The following is a 15,137-nucleotide window of genomic DNA, read 5'->3' as shown; positions in this document are numbered from 1 at the left end:
TCCACGCCAACATCTCTAGTCTTGAGATTTTGTGATAGGGCTAATCTTACTGGAGTTAGATGTTATCTCAAAGTACCCTGTTTCCCCGAAAATAAGGCATCCTCAAAATATAAGACCTACTTACAGGAAAGATAAGACGTCCCCTGAAAATAAGACCTAGGGCATCTTTGGGAGCATACCTTAAAATAAGACACTGTCTTATTTTAAACAGGGTAGTTTTGATTTGCATTTCTCTGATGATTAAAGATGATGAGCATTTTTTCATATGTCTGTAGGCCGTGCGCCTGTCTTCTTCAGAGAAGTTTCTCTTCAAGTCCCTTGCCCAGCCCGCAATGGAATCACTTGTTCTTTTCTTGTTTATACTTTTGAGTTCTTTGCGGATTCTGGTTATTAAACCTTTGTCAGAGACATAACCTGCGAATATCTTCTCCCATTCTGAGGGCTGTTTGCTTGCATTACTTACTGTGTTCTTGGCTGTGCAGAAGCTTTTTAGTTTGATCAGGTCCCAGTAGTGTATTTTTGAAGCTGCTTCAATTGCCCAGGGGGTCCTCCTCATAAAATACTCGCCCAGACCGATTTCTTCAAGGGTTTTCCCTGCACTCTCTTTGAGTATTTTTATAGTTTCGTGTCTTAAGTTTAAATCTTTAATCCAGTGAGAGTCTATCTTAGTTGATGGTGAAAGGTGTGAGTCCAGTTTCAGTCTTCTACAGGTTGCCAGCTAGTTCACCCAGCACCATTTGTTAAATAGGGAATCTTTTCCCCACTGAATGTTTTTAATTGGCTTGTCAAAGATCAAATAACGGTAAGTAGCTGGATTCATCTCTTGGTTCTCTATTCTGTTCCAGACATCTACTTCTCTGTTTTTGTGCCAGTACCATGCTGTTTTGATCACTATCGATTTATAGTATAGTCTGAGCTCTGGTAGTGTGATTCCTCCTGCTTTGTTTTTATTTCTGAGTAATGTCTTGGCTATTTGAGGTTTTCTCTGATTCCATATAAAACGAAGTATTATTTTTTCAAGATCTTTAAAGTATGACAGTGTAGCTTTAATAGGGATTGCATTAAAATTGTATATTGCTTTGGGTAGTATGGACATTTTAACTATGTTGATCCTTCCCAGCCATGAACATGGTATGTTTTTCCATTTGTTAACATTTTCAGCTATTTCTTTTCTTATAGTTTCATAGTTCTCTTTATAGAGAACTTTCATGTCCTTTGTTAGATAAACTTCCAAATATTTTATCTTCTTTGGCACTACTGTGAATGGAATAGAGTCATTAACTGTTTTATCAGCTTGACTATTGTTGGTATATATAAAGGCTACTGATTTATGAATGTTGATTTTGTAACCTGAGATGCTGCTGTATTCCTTGATCACTTCTAAGAGTTTTGTAGTAGAATCCCTGGTGTTTTCCATATATACAATCATATCATTTGTGAAGAGCGAAAGTTTGATCTCTTCTGACTCTATATGGATACCCTTGATCCCCTTTTCTTCCCTAATTGCAGTGGCTAAAACTGCAATGTTTAAGAGCAGTGGAGAGAATGGGCAGCCTTGTCTGGTTCCTGATCTGAGTGGAAATGATTTCAATTTAACTCCATTCAATACGATATTGGCTGTGGGTTTGCTGTAGATGGCCTCTATTAGTTTAAGAAATGTCCCTTCTCTACCAATTTTCTTAAGTGTTCTGATCATGAAGGCATGCTGGATATTATCAAAAGCTTTTTCTGCATTGATTGAGAGAATCATATGGTCTTTGTTTTTTAATTTGTTTATGTGCTGAATTATACTTATAGATTTACGTATAGTGAACCAGCCTTGAGACCCTGGGATAAAACCGACTTGGTCATGATGTATAATTTGTTTGATGTGTTGCTGGATTCTGTTTGTTAGGATCTTGTTGAATATTTTTGCATTTATATTCATTAGTGATATTGGTCTATAATTTTCTTTTCTTGTTAGGTCTTTTCCTGGTTTGGGGATCAGGGTGATGTTTGCTTCATAGAACGTGTTGGGTAGTCTTCCTTCTTTTTCTACATTTTGGAACAGGTTGAGTAATATAGGTACTAATTCCTCTTTAAAGGTTTGGTAGAACTCTGACATGAAGACATCTAGTACCGGGCTTTTCTTTTTAGGGAGAGTTTGTATGGTTGATGCTATTTCAGAACTTGATATGGGCCTGTTCAACATTTCCACTTGATTCTGGCTAAGTCTTAGAAGGTGACATGCTTCCAAGTATTGGTCAATTTCCTTCAGATTTTCATATTTCTGAGAATAAAGTTTCTTGTAATATTCATTAAGGAGTTTTTGAATTTCTGAGGAGTCTGTTGTTATTTCGTCTTTGTCATTTCTGATTGATGAGATTAGAGATTTTACTCTTTTTTTTCCTGGTTAGGTTAGCCAAAGGTTTATCTATTTTATTGACCTTTTCAAAGAACCAACTTTTTGATTTATTCTTCTGTTGTATAATTCTTTTGTTTTCAATTTCATTTAATTCTGCTCTAATTTTGGTTATTTCTTTTCTTCTATTGGGTTTGGGGTTCTTCCTTTTCCAGTTGCTTGAGATGTCCCATTAAGTTGTTGACTTTCCTCTCTTTCCGTTCTCTTGAGGAAGGCTTGCAGTGCTATAAATTTCCCTCTTAGGACTACCTTTGCGGTATCTCCGAGGTTCTGATAATTCGTTTCTTCATTGTCATCTTGTTCCAAAATTTTGGCAGTTTCCTTCTTAATCTCATCTCTGACCCAGCTATCATCAGCATAAGGTTATTTAACTTCCATGTTTTTGTATGAGTATGCATATTCCTGTTGTTACTGAGTTCAACTTTTATTCCATGGTGGTCCAAGAAGATGCAAGGAATAATTTCTATTCCTTTAAATTTACTGAGGTTAGACTTGTGACCTAAGAGGTGATCAATTTTGGAGTATGTTCCATGGGCTGATGAGAAGTATGTGTATTCAGTTTTGTTGGGATTGAAATATTCTGTAGTTGTCTGTTAAATCCAAATGTTGGATATTTAGGTTTAAATCTAAAATTTCTTTGCTCAGCTTCTTATTGGAGGATCTATCCAACACTGCCAAAGGAGTGTTGAAATCTCTGACTGTTATGGAGCTGGAGGAAATCAAGTTGCTCATGTCTGTTAGAGTTTCTCTTATAAATTGAGGTGCATTCTGGTTGGGTGCATAGATATTAATAATTGAAATCTCATCATATTGAGTATTACCCTTAACAAATATGAAGTGACCATTCTTATCCTTCCTTACTTTTGTTGGTTTAAAGCCTATTGTGTCTGCAAATAGAATTGCAACACCTGCTTTTTTCTGATTACCATTTGCCTGAAATATGGACGGCCATCCTTTCACCCTGAGTCTATATTTATCTTTTAAGGTAAGATGTTACTCTTGTATGTAGCAAATATCTGGCCTGAGTTTTTGTGTCCAGTCAGCTAACCTATGCCTCTTTAGAGGACAGTTTAAGCCCGTTCACATTAATGGAGAATATTGATAAGTTGGGTAAAATTTTGGGTATCAAGTTTTTTCGAAAGTCTAGTAGACATTTTTAATCCTTTTACCCCATTGTGGAAGTTGGAGTTTGATCAAAAGTTTCTGAGTGAGTTTACTTTTGTGGTAGAGGAGTGGGCTGGTCATTATGGTGGATAGGTCTGAGACTATCCTGAAGAGCTGGTTCGGTTTTGGCATATTTCTTCACCATATGAGTATCATTAAAGTATTTAATTTATCCATCATAAATGAAACTCAGTTTAGCTGGATACAGGATCCGGGGTTGAAAGTTATTTTGCTTTAGGAGATTAAAAGTCGATGACCACCCTCTTCTGGCTTGAAAAGTTTCAGCAGAGAGATCTGCAGTCATTCTAATATTCTTCCCTTTTTAGGTAATGGATTTCTTATGTCTGGCTGCTTTCAGAATTTTCTCCTTCATATTAACTTTAGTGAAGTTAATTATGATATGCCTGGGGGTTGTGTTATTCAGTTTGAGTTGTGCTGGGGTTCTTAAACTGTCTGCTATCTGAATTTCAGAATCTCTTGGCATGTCTGGAAAATTCTCTTTCATAATTTCATGGAGAAGGGCCTCTGTGCCTTGCGAGGTCACTTCATCACTTTCAGGGATTCCAATGAGGTGGGTATTAGCCTTCTTCGAATTATCCCAGAGCTCTCTGAGAGAATGATCTGTTTTTGCTCTCCATTTCTCTTCCTGTTTGAGAGTTTGGGGGCATTCAAAGGCTTTGTCTTCAGTGTCAGAAATCCTTTCTTCTGCTTGCTCCACTCTGTTACTGAAGGATTCTACTGTATTTTTCAGATTTTTGAGAGCTGCAAATTCTTGCTTCAGTGTGTCAGAATCTTTGGTGATTTTGTCTTTAAAGTCATTAAATTCTTGAGACAACTTTTGAATTTCTCCTCGAATTTCTAATTCCAACTTTTGAATTTCTCCTTGAATTTCTAATTCCAACTTTTGAATTGCTCCTCGAATTTCTAATTCTAAATTTTCCTTCATTCTATTAATTTTGTTTGCAATCCAAATTCTGAATTCGATTTCTGACATCTCATCCAGCTGTTTATGAATGGGATCTTCAGTTACATCTGCGATATCTTTCCTTGGGGGGGGGGTTGATCTATTCTGGTTATTCATGTTACCAGAGTTTTTCCACTGATTCCGCCCTGTGATTGTTTTATACCATTTGATTTTTTTCCCCTGGAGCTTTGTCGAGGACCTGTACAGTGCTATGGCTGAGAAACTGCGGCCCTGTTTGGTGTGGTGGGGCTAAGTAGTTCTGTCTTATTTTCAGCTGGTCTCTGTCCGACCCTAGTGAAACAGTTACTCTGGGTTGAAGTCTCAGCTGTGGAGAAATATCAGCAATTATGTCACCCCACTCCCCACAGGCAACAGTTGGAAAAGGAAAATCAAACTTTCCTACAACCACATACCCAGGGCACTACTTGAATAGTCCTCGGGCGATTTGCTGTGTTGAAAAGGTCCAAATCAATTGTCTCAGTCAGCACCTGTCTCAGGTGGGAGAGTTTAAAAGGTCTCTGGCAACTGGATTGCAGGGGTCTGGTGACAACTCAGATATGGCTTGCTCTGGTGCTCCATGGAGTCAGGAGGACCCATCCAGCAAATAGATTAGTCTGGGAAGGTTGATACCTCTTTCCTCACCTTGCACCTCTGTCACACCCAGTCACTGATAGCTGCACAGGGCTGCGACCCAGTTGCTTCTAGTGAACAGATACTCCAGGGATTTGCACCTGCCCTGAATCACAAGGAAATCTATTTCTGCTCAGGCAGTCCGCTGTGCTCTGCCTCTATCCAGTAGGGGGAGTTGAGGCCTGACAACCTCGGGCACTTGATGGAGGCTGGGTGGTGTTCACTCAGTTACAGCCCCGCCTCTAATTGATGTTACTGATAGAACAGAACAGAACAACTTTGCAGGAATTTGTTTCTGTCCCTGCTAAATTCCCCTGCAGAAGAGAAGCTGTTTACCGTTCCGAGACCCTGCGCCTCTGGCCCTGTCTTTGCTCCTGCAGGTTTGTATTCAGTTAGCTGTCAGTTCTAGTCTCCTGCCTTCCTTTGTCTGTAGGCTGACGATCCCCTGAGGGCCACGTGCTTCTTAGGCTCAGTTAAGCGGTCCTCTGGGTCAGCTCCACCCTCGGAACTTCCCGGCTTTGCGCATGTATTTCTAGTCACCTCGCTCCACCCAGGCCGCACTGCCTCAGGCAAACCCTTTACTCACGGGACCTGCATTTCCGTCTCAGAGCTGTTCTGCCGTGGTTGCCACCTGAGAAGATGCCTTGCCTCCTCTGGTTGCCCAGGGAGACAGGGCGTGTGGCTTCGGAATATCCAGGAGTGAGCCCTGTTGTTGCCAAAAAATGGCTAGTGCTCTACGCCTCGGGGCACCGCAGCTCCGGTGTGGTTCCCTCTCAGCCGACCGTCCTCTCCTCACTCCCGTGCCACAGAATCAGCACTGACCAGCTGCAGTCTAGGCCATGTCCACACCCCTCGAGAAATCACCCAAGAATCTGGACCCCTGGGGGACAGGCCTCTAGACCTCAGAGTGAGAGTGGAGGGGAGTGCTGGGAGCTCAGAATTGCAGGTAGAGAATATATACAGTTTTATGCCTGGCAGGAGAAGCCCGTGGCACCCTAGTAGGGGAGGTAGGTCCAGTTTTTAGAGGGTCTCTCTCGTGGAGTGTAGTGGGAGGACCTTTGAACTCTGCTCATTTTTTTGTGGGATACTCCGAGCCATTCTCATGGGGGAGGGGACTCCCGTCTGCTTGGTGATGGATTTTGTACCTTTTGTTTGTATCCTTGGGGTCACAGCTTGCCTCAGCGGGGTTGATGTGCGTTCTTCAGCCTTCTCTCTTGGCGCGGCTCTTATCCACCAGGTTACTTGCTAAATTTCTGTCCCTTAACTCTCCTTCTGGATGGGAGCCTCTGTGAAAAACTGGCTTCAGTAAGCCATCTTGTCTCCTCCTTCCTCGAGTTTGGTGAGTCTTGTCACCCATGTGACCTTTTCTACTGGGTTCTTGGGGAGATGGAATGGAATCATGTATGTGGGAGCTTCCTTTCAAGTGGAAAGCTCTGCTCTGATTGTGGGCGGCAGAAGTGCTCAGGATATTAGTTCAGACTTTTAGGGAGTCCCTGGCCACCAACCTCTTTTCTTTCTCTTTGAGTCCTATTACACTCAGAAAAATAAATTGTGACATGCATCTTGCTAGCTCTTTATCAGGGAAGTCTCTCCAGATGCAACTGTGGCTCCTCTGCCCTGGCTTGGCATAGAAGGTGGACCCCTATCTGTGTCCTCCATCAAGGCAGCACGTGTCAAGGGGATTGATGCTCATCAAGTCCTTACTCATGTGCTGTACATGTTACACATGTGTCTCACCAACTTCCTGTAGCTTTATCTGGTAGATGTCAGGGAGGATGTGGAGAGCCAGAGAGCCCAGTCAGTGCACGGAACTGAAAGTTCATTTCTGTGGCTGTGGGATCCCCTCTACCTGGTGCACCCCACCACATGTTTCCTTGCTTCCTTCCAGAAGAGCTGTGAATTCCCCTCTCAGGAGTATCCTGGGCCTTGCAGAGCACCTGCTTATGTCATGCTGGCCTCAGGGTGTGAATGAGGCTCCTGTGGCAGGAAGGATCCCATTCCCTGAGTTTTCTCTTGGCAGGGAAGTGGAAATCGTAGCCTCTGGGAGAGCATTTCTGAAACCAGTTTGTGTTTCATCTAAAATTTTACCACCACATTGATGAGCTGCTACAGGGCTCCCTGCCAGTCTTTGTAAACATGGGTCTGCGTACATTTCTTGTGATTGGAGAATGCATACATGTGGTTTGTCCTGGCAGGCATCATCCTCTTTCAGACTCAGCTGATTCTTCTGGGGCAGGCTCCCTTCAGCTTATTGGGCCCACAGTGTCTATAGGGCTAAGTCCTCCCTCTTCTTGGTGCCTGTGTGGGGTACCTACTCCCATGAGTCCCATGCAAAGTGCTGCCTGCTCTTCTCCCTGTGTGCTGGCCTCAAACCACCAGCTGCACATTGGCTGTATCCGACGGGTCCCAAACCTCCCAACATTTGGCTGAGACCCTGATGTTATTCCTACCTCTTCCTGAAGGTGCAGGTATCCTCTCTCCCTGACTGTCCTGTGAGCAGCAGCAGTGGTCAGCTTCTTACGTTGTACTGGGCACCCCTGTTATAACAGTGCCTTTTGAAAATCTGCTCTGTGCCAGTGCCTGGGTATAGAATGGGGAATATGACAGACAGACCTGCCTGGAAGAACATTGGAGAGGAGTGGGTGCATCACAGGTGCTCACTGTCTGACAGGGAGGGAGCAAGCAGCTGTGAGGAGGAGTGAGCAAGGTGATTTAATCTGACAGGGCAGGAGGAAGGTGGTTGACCACACACAGGGCATGTGGGAGAGCTCTTAGGGCCGTGTACCATGTACTGTCTACCCTAAGCCTGAGGTGGCACGAGTGTGTCTCTGCCAGGAGGGAAAGAGCATGCACTGGGGAGTGGTGCCATGGCCTGTAGGTGTGAGTGAGGTGGAGCTGGCACAACGGGAAGTCAGCTGAGGGAAGGTGAGTGGGTGCGTTTGCCTCCTCAGATGGATTCAGGGCTGAGAGGAGATGGGCTTATGTTTGTTTTATGGAGGAGTGAATGGACCAAGGAGGGTAGAGGTGGCAGCAGGAGCCCTTCATGTGGAGGTGCATGTGGGGGCTCCAGGGACATCTGGAGGGTCTGGTGAGGGCCTACATGTGGTGAGATGGGCTAAGTTCCACCCCCTTCTTTGGGGGCTGGGAGGGCCCCTCCACGTTTCTGAACCCACCTTGGTTCCCTCCTTCTCTCCCATGTGCTGACATGGGTTGGTTTCATTGTCTGGAGACTCCATCCGGGGGTTCTTCCTCTGCCTGTACTCCCAGGGTTTCTAGCTATTCCCTCTGCATGTGCTGGGCCTGGCCTCTTCCTGTCTGCGGCCCATGGAAACCCCTGGCTTCATTCTTTTCTGATTCCTGTGGAAATTTCCTTGCCAGGAGCCAAAACTGAGGAGCATAGAGGCCTTGGGTACAAGGACAGCCCTGTGTGTATTGTCCTTGGGGCAGGTGTGACAGAGTCTTCTGAGGCAGGGGCTATGTGGGGTGGGGAGGAACAGGCTCCTGGTCCCTGACTCCTGTTGCCCTTCACACACCCATTAGGCCCCTTGGACCCTCAGAGTCTTGTCCATGTCCTCTGTGTACTTGTCTGTGCTTAGTGGTTCGCATCTTTTTGTCTTTGTTGAAAAATACTTTGGAAACTGAAGCCCTGCTTGGGCCACAGCTGATGAAAAGATTCAACCTTTGGGCCAGAGGTGCCCCTTGGGTACATGGGCGGAGCCCTGGGGAGGCCCACTTCTTTCTGTACCGCGCTCTGTCAGAATGTGGCTGTTTCCTCCTGCATTCTCTTGGACGTTTGGTCACCACGTCTACTCATGGCTTCTCTTTCAGGCCATACTTCCAGAAATAAAGCCCAGCTCTGTGAGGAAATTCAAGAGACATGGGATCTGGCACCAGCGATGCTAGCCCTCTCAGATCTCTAAGAATAAAGGTGCTTTTAGGGATTTTGCAAAAGTTTGAATAAAATTTTATTAATATATTCTTAGTTTCAGCAAAAGTGTAATTACTAAAAAAAATCTGCACATGCAGTTGTATTTATATCTTAATCTGTTGGAAACCACCCGTGGGTTCCCTTAAATTGTCTGGTTAATACTTTTGGGTGTCATTGGAAATAAAACTTCCTTATAGTCCCGTGCTGGTGTATGAACATCTTGCCCATGTGTCACTGATTAGAAGGTTAACTTAGTTCAGGTTCCTAAAACAAAAGCACCATAGCCTGGGATCTTAACAAACATTATCTCTCATGGTTTTGGAGCCAAGTCCACAATCATAGCTCCTGTGTCTGATGAGGGCTCTCCTCCCAGTTTGCAGATGGCTGTCTTTTTACTGTGTCATCGTGGGGCAGGAGGGGAAACAAGTGTCTCCTGCCATCAGGAGGCCCCCACCCTCATGATCCAGTTGCCTCCCAAAGGCCCCACCTCCAAAAAACCGTCATGTTGGGGATTAGGGGGACACAGTATCCAATCCATAGCCAAAGTTATGCTTAGCTCAGATTGTCATTTTAGATTTGGGCTAGGCATGGCTACTGAGATAAGTTCATGCCCTGAATATTTATGGACCAGGCTTGCCTGGGGCATCGTGCTGTGGGTGTGAAACCTTTCCTTGCATTGTCCTGAGTATTGAGTAAGCGCTACAGAGAGGGCATTTGTTCTTCCTAGGGTGTGTAGCACCAGCCTGTCCTAGTGACCTGTATGCTAGATGTCACAGTGGTCTCTCGTGGCTGCACCATGGGCTTCTGCACTGCAGCATCTATCTTTTCTGGAGAGAGTCTCATGATACCTCTTTGTACAGATGCTCTTTCCTGGCTGTGGTGAGGGCTCAGGGTGGGGGTGGGTGGGATGTGGGCAGTAGGGAGAAGACAGACAAAGAGCATTTCAGATGCATGGGTCATTTAAGGGAAGAGTTGGATCAGTAGTATCTTGAGGAAGGTCATTAAAATGTCCCCTGCTGCTTCAGAACATATTATATCCTTTTATTGTTCCTTGAAAGTAGATACTCTTAGGCTGGGCGTTTTCTGATGAAGATTACATTAAAGTGGACTGCAGTGGCCTGTCACAGTGCAGCGCTGGTGTCTCAGAAGCTCAGGCCTTGTTTCCTTCAGTAGGTGTTGGCTCAAAAGGGTCTTGATCAATAAACATGCCCAGCTTCTCCTGTCAGAACTAAGAACTTTACTTTAAACTCCCAAAGGCACACAGAAATGCCAGTGACCTCAGAGTTCAACTTAAGTGTAGGGCTCGTGGCTTAATTTTTTATGAGTTTTCTCTACTTCAGAAGGAAGGCTGAGTGAGACTGAATGGTGAGGCCATCCCCAGGAGAGAGAAGCCAGCAGTATGGGGTGCAGGTTCTGGGGCTTGGCCCTGAACAGCAGTGAGATTCCTCATGGGAGCTGTGGGGAGGTGATAAGAGCCCCCTGGCCTGAGCATGTGCTTGAAACTTTTCTGCATGTGGTGTGGGCAGAGCCATGTGCTGGCAGTGGAGCCATCAAAAGACTACCCCTCTGTGGAAGGTGACCCTTCTGCTGGGCAATGTGTGGGGTCTTCTCAGCTCTCCAGGGTTTTGCTCTTACGCCCTTCCCTTTTTTTTTTTTTTTTTTTGTAGAGACAGAGTCTCAGTTCATCACCCTCAGTAGAGTGCCGTGGCCTCACACAGCTCACAGCAACCTCCAACTCCTGGGCTTAGGCGATTCTCTTGCCTCAGCCTCCCAAGTAGCTGGGACTACAGGTGTCCGCCATAGCGCCTGGCTATTTTTTTGTTGCAGTTTGGCTAGGGCTGGGCCTGAACCCACCACCCTCGGTATATGGGGCCTGCGCTCCATCCACCGAGCCACAGGTGCCGCCCATTCCCTTCCCTTTTCATCCTCAGGATGGCATCCCTGCAGGCGACCGCCCTACGTGACTGCAGGCTCTGACCTGGGTCCCATTTTATAAACAAACCCTGAACAGCTCCTTGCCTTGTATCCCCTCCTACACAGCCCGCTTCTCTGCTCTTTTTTGCCCCAGAGCAACTATCCTGAAAAAGTGGCTGTGTGCCCTTTGCCCAGATTGTTCCCACTGTGGCCCTGGCCCCGGCACCCCAAGCTTTCTGCTTCTTGGCAGGCTGAGTATGCCTGCTACTGCCTGTGGGAACATGCCTTGATCCTGCCTTCTCTTTCCTGTCCGTGCTCTTGGCTTCCCCATGTCAGCTTCGACCACAGCTTTCCATGTAGGAAAGCACATGCTTGTTTGCTTTGGTCTGTCTTTTGCCCACTGCAGTTATCAAGTTGTCATCTTTCAACTCCAACCCCCCCTTTCATGCTCAGTCCTCATCCTCCTCTACTTGCTGGGCTTCTGGCACTCCTTCCGAGCTGAGGCTCAGGCTCAGGTCCAGTTCCTGGTGCCTGTTGTTGGCACCTGCTCTGCTGCACTGAGTCAGGTCCTCCAAGCAGTGGTTTAGGCTCAGAAGGAGGATAGCATCTGTCATGTGGCTGTGGGTTTATTTGTACCTGCTTTTGGTGGGGAGGGCTGCAGCCCCAGGTGTGGCCCCCACACAGATCTGAGGGCATCATATACTTGGCAGTGTAGGGTTTGAGATTTGTCTGTTTCTCTTCAAGGCTACCTCAAACCATCTTGTGCTGAGGACAGCTTCTCAGAGCAATTCCTCAGCTTGGTCTGGCCCTTTGCATGCCTGAGTTTAAAACAGAGCACAGGGAACATGTCCTTCTAATTAAATTACGCATGCTGGAGCAATGATTTCAGGTGCTGTGAACCTCCCCACCTGAAGTCAGTGATTCAAGAGTCAATTTCATAGTCATTGATTATTAAATTGGCCTATGAATAGTTTTAAATTGAACTGGAATTCCAAATAGTCTCTTAATATGTCCATTTACAGTGAATATTTGTACTTGTTTTTTATTTTATGTGTTTGGTTATAGAGCACCTTGAGGTGGCAGGTAGCAGTCATCCAGTTCTGCATTGTGATTAAATATTAGTGTACGACTTTCTGAGGTGGCTGATCTATTAGGAATAACTGTTTCCTTCTGCTCTCACACCACAGCAGTCAGCACAGAAGACTTATGTGAATAAATATGTAGGTTTTTTTCCAGCCACCAAGCAGGCAGGTAGACAGTTCCATAGTGGATACTCACTTGGCATCCTCCAAGTCAATTTGACATGCCCACTGCACTCTAGGTTAGATCATGGCAAGGATTCTGTCCTCTGGCCAAGTCTCCCTAAGGCCTGAGGTGGTTTTGCTTGCACTTCTGACTGAGCAGCCTTAAATTGGGGTTCTTACAACCTCCAACCTCCATGTGGTTTCAGGTAATTTGCTTGAACAGCTCACAGAACTCAGGAAACTTATGTTTATTTGTTTATTATACAAGATATTACAAAGGATATAGATAAAATGGTGTGAAGAGCAAACTGTGTGGAGAGCCTGGGAGCCTCCACATCATCCTCAGGTGACCACTCCTTGTGTTCAGCTGTCTGGACCAGCCCCAGGCAGTAGCCTTGCAAGCCCATAGAAGTTGGAACCATATTCTGGCATCTCATTTCAATTCTGCTGTGACTGGTGGACTATGTATTTGGTCCAGGTGGCCCAGACCAGGGTCCCCACTGTGCTTGGCTGGACCGGGACTACCACCAAGTTCCTTCTAAAAGTTCCATAAGTGTTTGGTTCACATGCACTTTCAAGTTATAATATATGTAAAGAATTATACTAAATTATAATGAGGAAACCGTACCTAAAATCAGACGTGAAATAGCAGAAGCCCAGTAGAGACCTCCAAAGAAAGTCTTATATCCCATTCCTGTGAATTAAATATTTCCTGAAATTGTGTAATTGAAGTGGAATAGAAAGAGTGGATGCGATTGAAGATGTGATCTAAGATGCCACAGTATCACTCAGCCCCATGCCACATGTTTACATTTTCAAAGCAGCCTCATTGTCAGTAGTGATCAGCACTTCGAATGTTGTAAATTTCGCCTTATAATGTAATTCTAACATTCTGCTTATATTTTGTTTGGGATTTAGTCAAAATGTCCATATGAACATCATATGTTTTCTACCCTCATCTGTAACACACCCCTGCTCCTTGCCCTTCCGGGAGGGCTGGACCCTGTGCTGATGCAGCCCTTTGTCTGAGGTATCCTAGTCTTCTTTCCTGGCTGGGTCCTGTTCTGAGAGTGTTACCTTTGTGTATGGCGTTGAGTTGGGGCTCAGGTGTCACAGGAAGCTATTTAGTCGAAATGCTTGTGGTCAGTGTTGGAGTCAGGCCAGCCTCTGGATGTGTGTGGGAGAACAGGGTCAGGGGGCAGCCCCCAGGGACAGTGCTTGAAGTGCTTTATTGCCAGGCTGCCAAGTTGGAGGTTGGCCTATGAGTGGTTGAGAGCCACTAGAGGCCAAGCAGCTTCTAAATCCAAGCAGCCCAACCTTCTGTGGTCTGAAGAGGCAGCTTGGTATCTGGTAGTAGATGGGCCAAGTGAAACCCACTGAGATTCTGGGGCATTAACTTATGTGAGAGGTGACCAGCATGAATAGAGTCTGTAGGTAATGTAAATGAGTGTTTTTGTTTGTTTGTTTGTTTTTCAGGTTAATGTGGGGTAATATTAGGTTATATGACGAGTTGTAGTTGTGCTCTTCACCCAGGAAGTGTGCAGTATACTCATGCGATGTAACTGTTGGGTGGGGATTTACCCAACCCCTTCTCCTCCCTTACTTGAATTTAATTGAGTTTTTTTAAGCTAAGGGATTCTTGCTCTTGCCCAGGCTGGAGTGCAGTGGTGTGATCGTAGCTCACTGTGGCCCTGAACTCCTGGGCTTGAGCTATCTTCCCACCTTAGCTTCCCAGTTGCTGGGGCTACAGGCATATGCCACTGTGCTTGCCTAATTTTTCTGTTTTTATAGAGTTGAGGGTCTTACTCTGTTGTCCATGGTGGTCTCAAATTCCTGCCCTTAAGTGATCCTCTTATCTCAGCCTCCCAAAGTGCTGGGATTACAGGCATGCCAGGGTAAGGGCATGTTTAAAACACAGAATTGAAAAAAAATGGGAAAGGGCTCATCCATGCCTGGCCTCTCTGGAACAGCCTGGCAGGTGTCCCTGGCATCTGCCCCACAGGATGCACCACGGGTCCACAGTGCTCAGCACCCAGCTAGGGTTTCTACTTTGCCCAGTATTTTCAGAACAATCCCCCGCTGGGTGCCTCACACTTGAGTCCCCTCATGCTCCACATCTGTGCCAACCGTGATTCAGATGGGAAGTGCTTGCTTTGCAATTTAGCTCATTCAGAAGTCCTGTCTCCCCAAGCACTGCCTTGCTGACAATTTTTCCCATTGTGTGTGGAGCTGAGTGTCCCCTCCCCCTGCCTGCTATGTTCTAGGATCACCCTGGGAGCCTATTTGAAATCCAGAGACTCCTGAAAGGCCTTAAATAGCTAATCAGGAGTGAGGAAATGACAGTGGGGTAGTTGCACGTGCAGCTCTATTTTAGAACATCTTGGTGGGCCAGGGTAGGGGGTGGTCATACCAGACCTCATCACACTGCCCTTTGCCTTTCCTATGCAGTGCCCGGGGGCTGGAACAGGCCAGACAGCAGCTCCAGGAGGAAGTCCGCCAGGTCCGTGGTCAACTGCTAGAGGAGAGGAAGAGGCGTGAGACACACGAGGCGCTGGCTCGAAGACTCCAGAAGCGAGTCCTGCTGCTCACAAAGGTAAAAGTTTGTGGAAGGGTAGCTAGGCCGCCTTGCCCATGAGAATCCTCACCCTTTCCTCATGTACCTGCCTTCCTCCAGATGTCTGCCAAACTTTCTGGCCACTGGTGGTTATGCACAAGCTCTGTCAGCAGATCTTTCTAACCCAGGAGGAAAGAGTCTTGGCAGTTTGGTCAGGGGTGCGCTTTTCTCCTGGATTGCTGGGGGAGTTCTCCCAGCCCTAGTATTCCCTATGGCACTCACCGGGCCCACATTTATCAGCATTTCTGTGTTCACTCCTGGCCTGGTGTCATACCTGG

The 15,137-nt window shown here is 45.9% G+C and overlaps 1 protein-coding gene across 5 annotated transcripts in view; it reads left to right on the top strand.

Moving 5' to 3' along the window:
* The window catches only part of MAD1L1 (mitotic arrest deficient 1 like 1), a 472,925-nt gene that overhangs the window by 157,436 nt on the left and 300,352 nt on the right, over window positions 1-15,137 (top strand). For all 5 annotated transcript variants that reach the window (XM_053555531.1, XM_053555533.1, XM_053555530.1 and 2 more), the window contains one exon: window positions 14,694-14,838. In XM_053555531.1, the coding sequence (XP_053411506.1) occupies window positions 14,694-14,838 (145 nt within the window). The remainder of the gene's footprint in view (window positions 1-14,693; window positions 14,839-15,137) is intronic.

This window comes from Nycticebus coucang, chromosome 12 (assembly GCF_027406575.1).
Source record: "Nycticebus coucang isolate mNycCou1 chromosome 12, mNycCou1.pri, whole genome shotgun sequence".
In the NCBI taxonomy this organism is placed as follows: domain Eukaryota; kingdom Metazoa; phylum Chordata; class Mammalia; order Primates; family Lorisidae; genus Nycticebus; species Nycticebus coucang.
The sequence above is the reverse complement of the archived record's forward strand: the minus strand, read 5'-3'. Positions and strand labels throughout refer to the sequence as shown.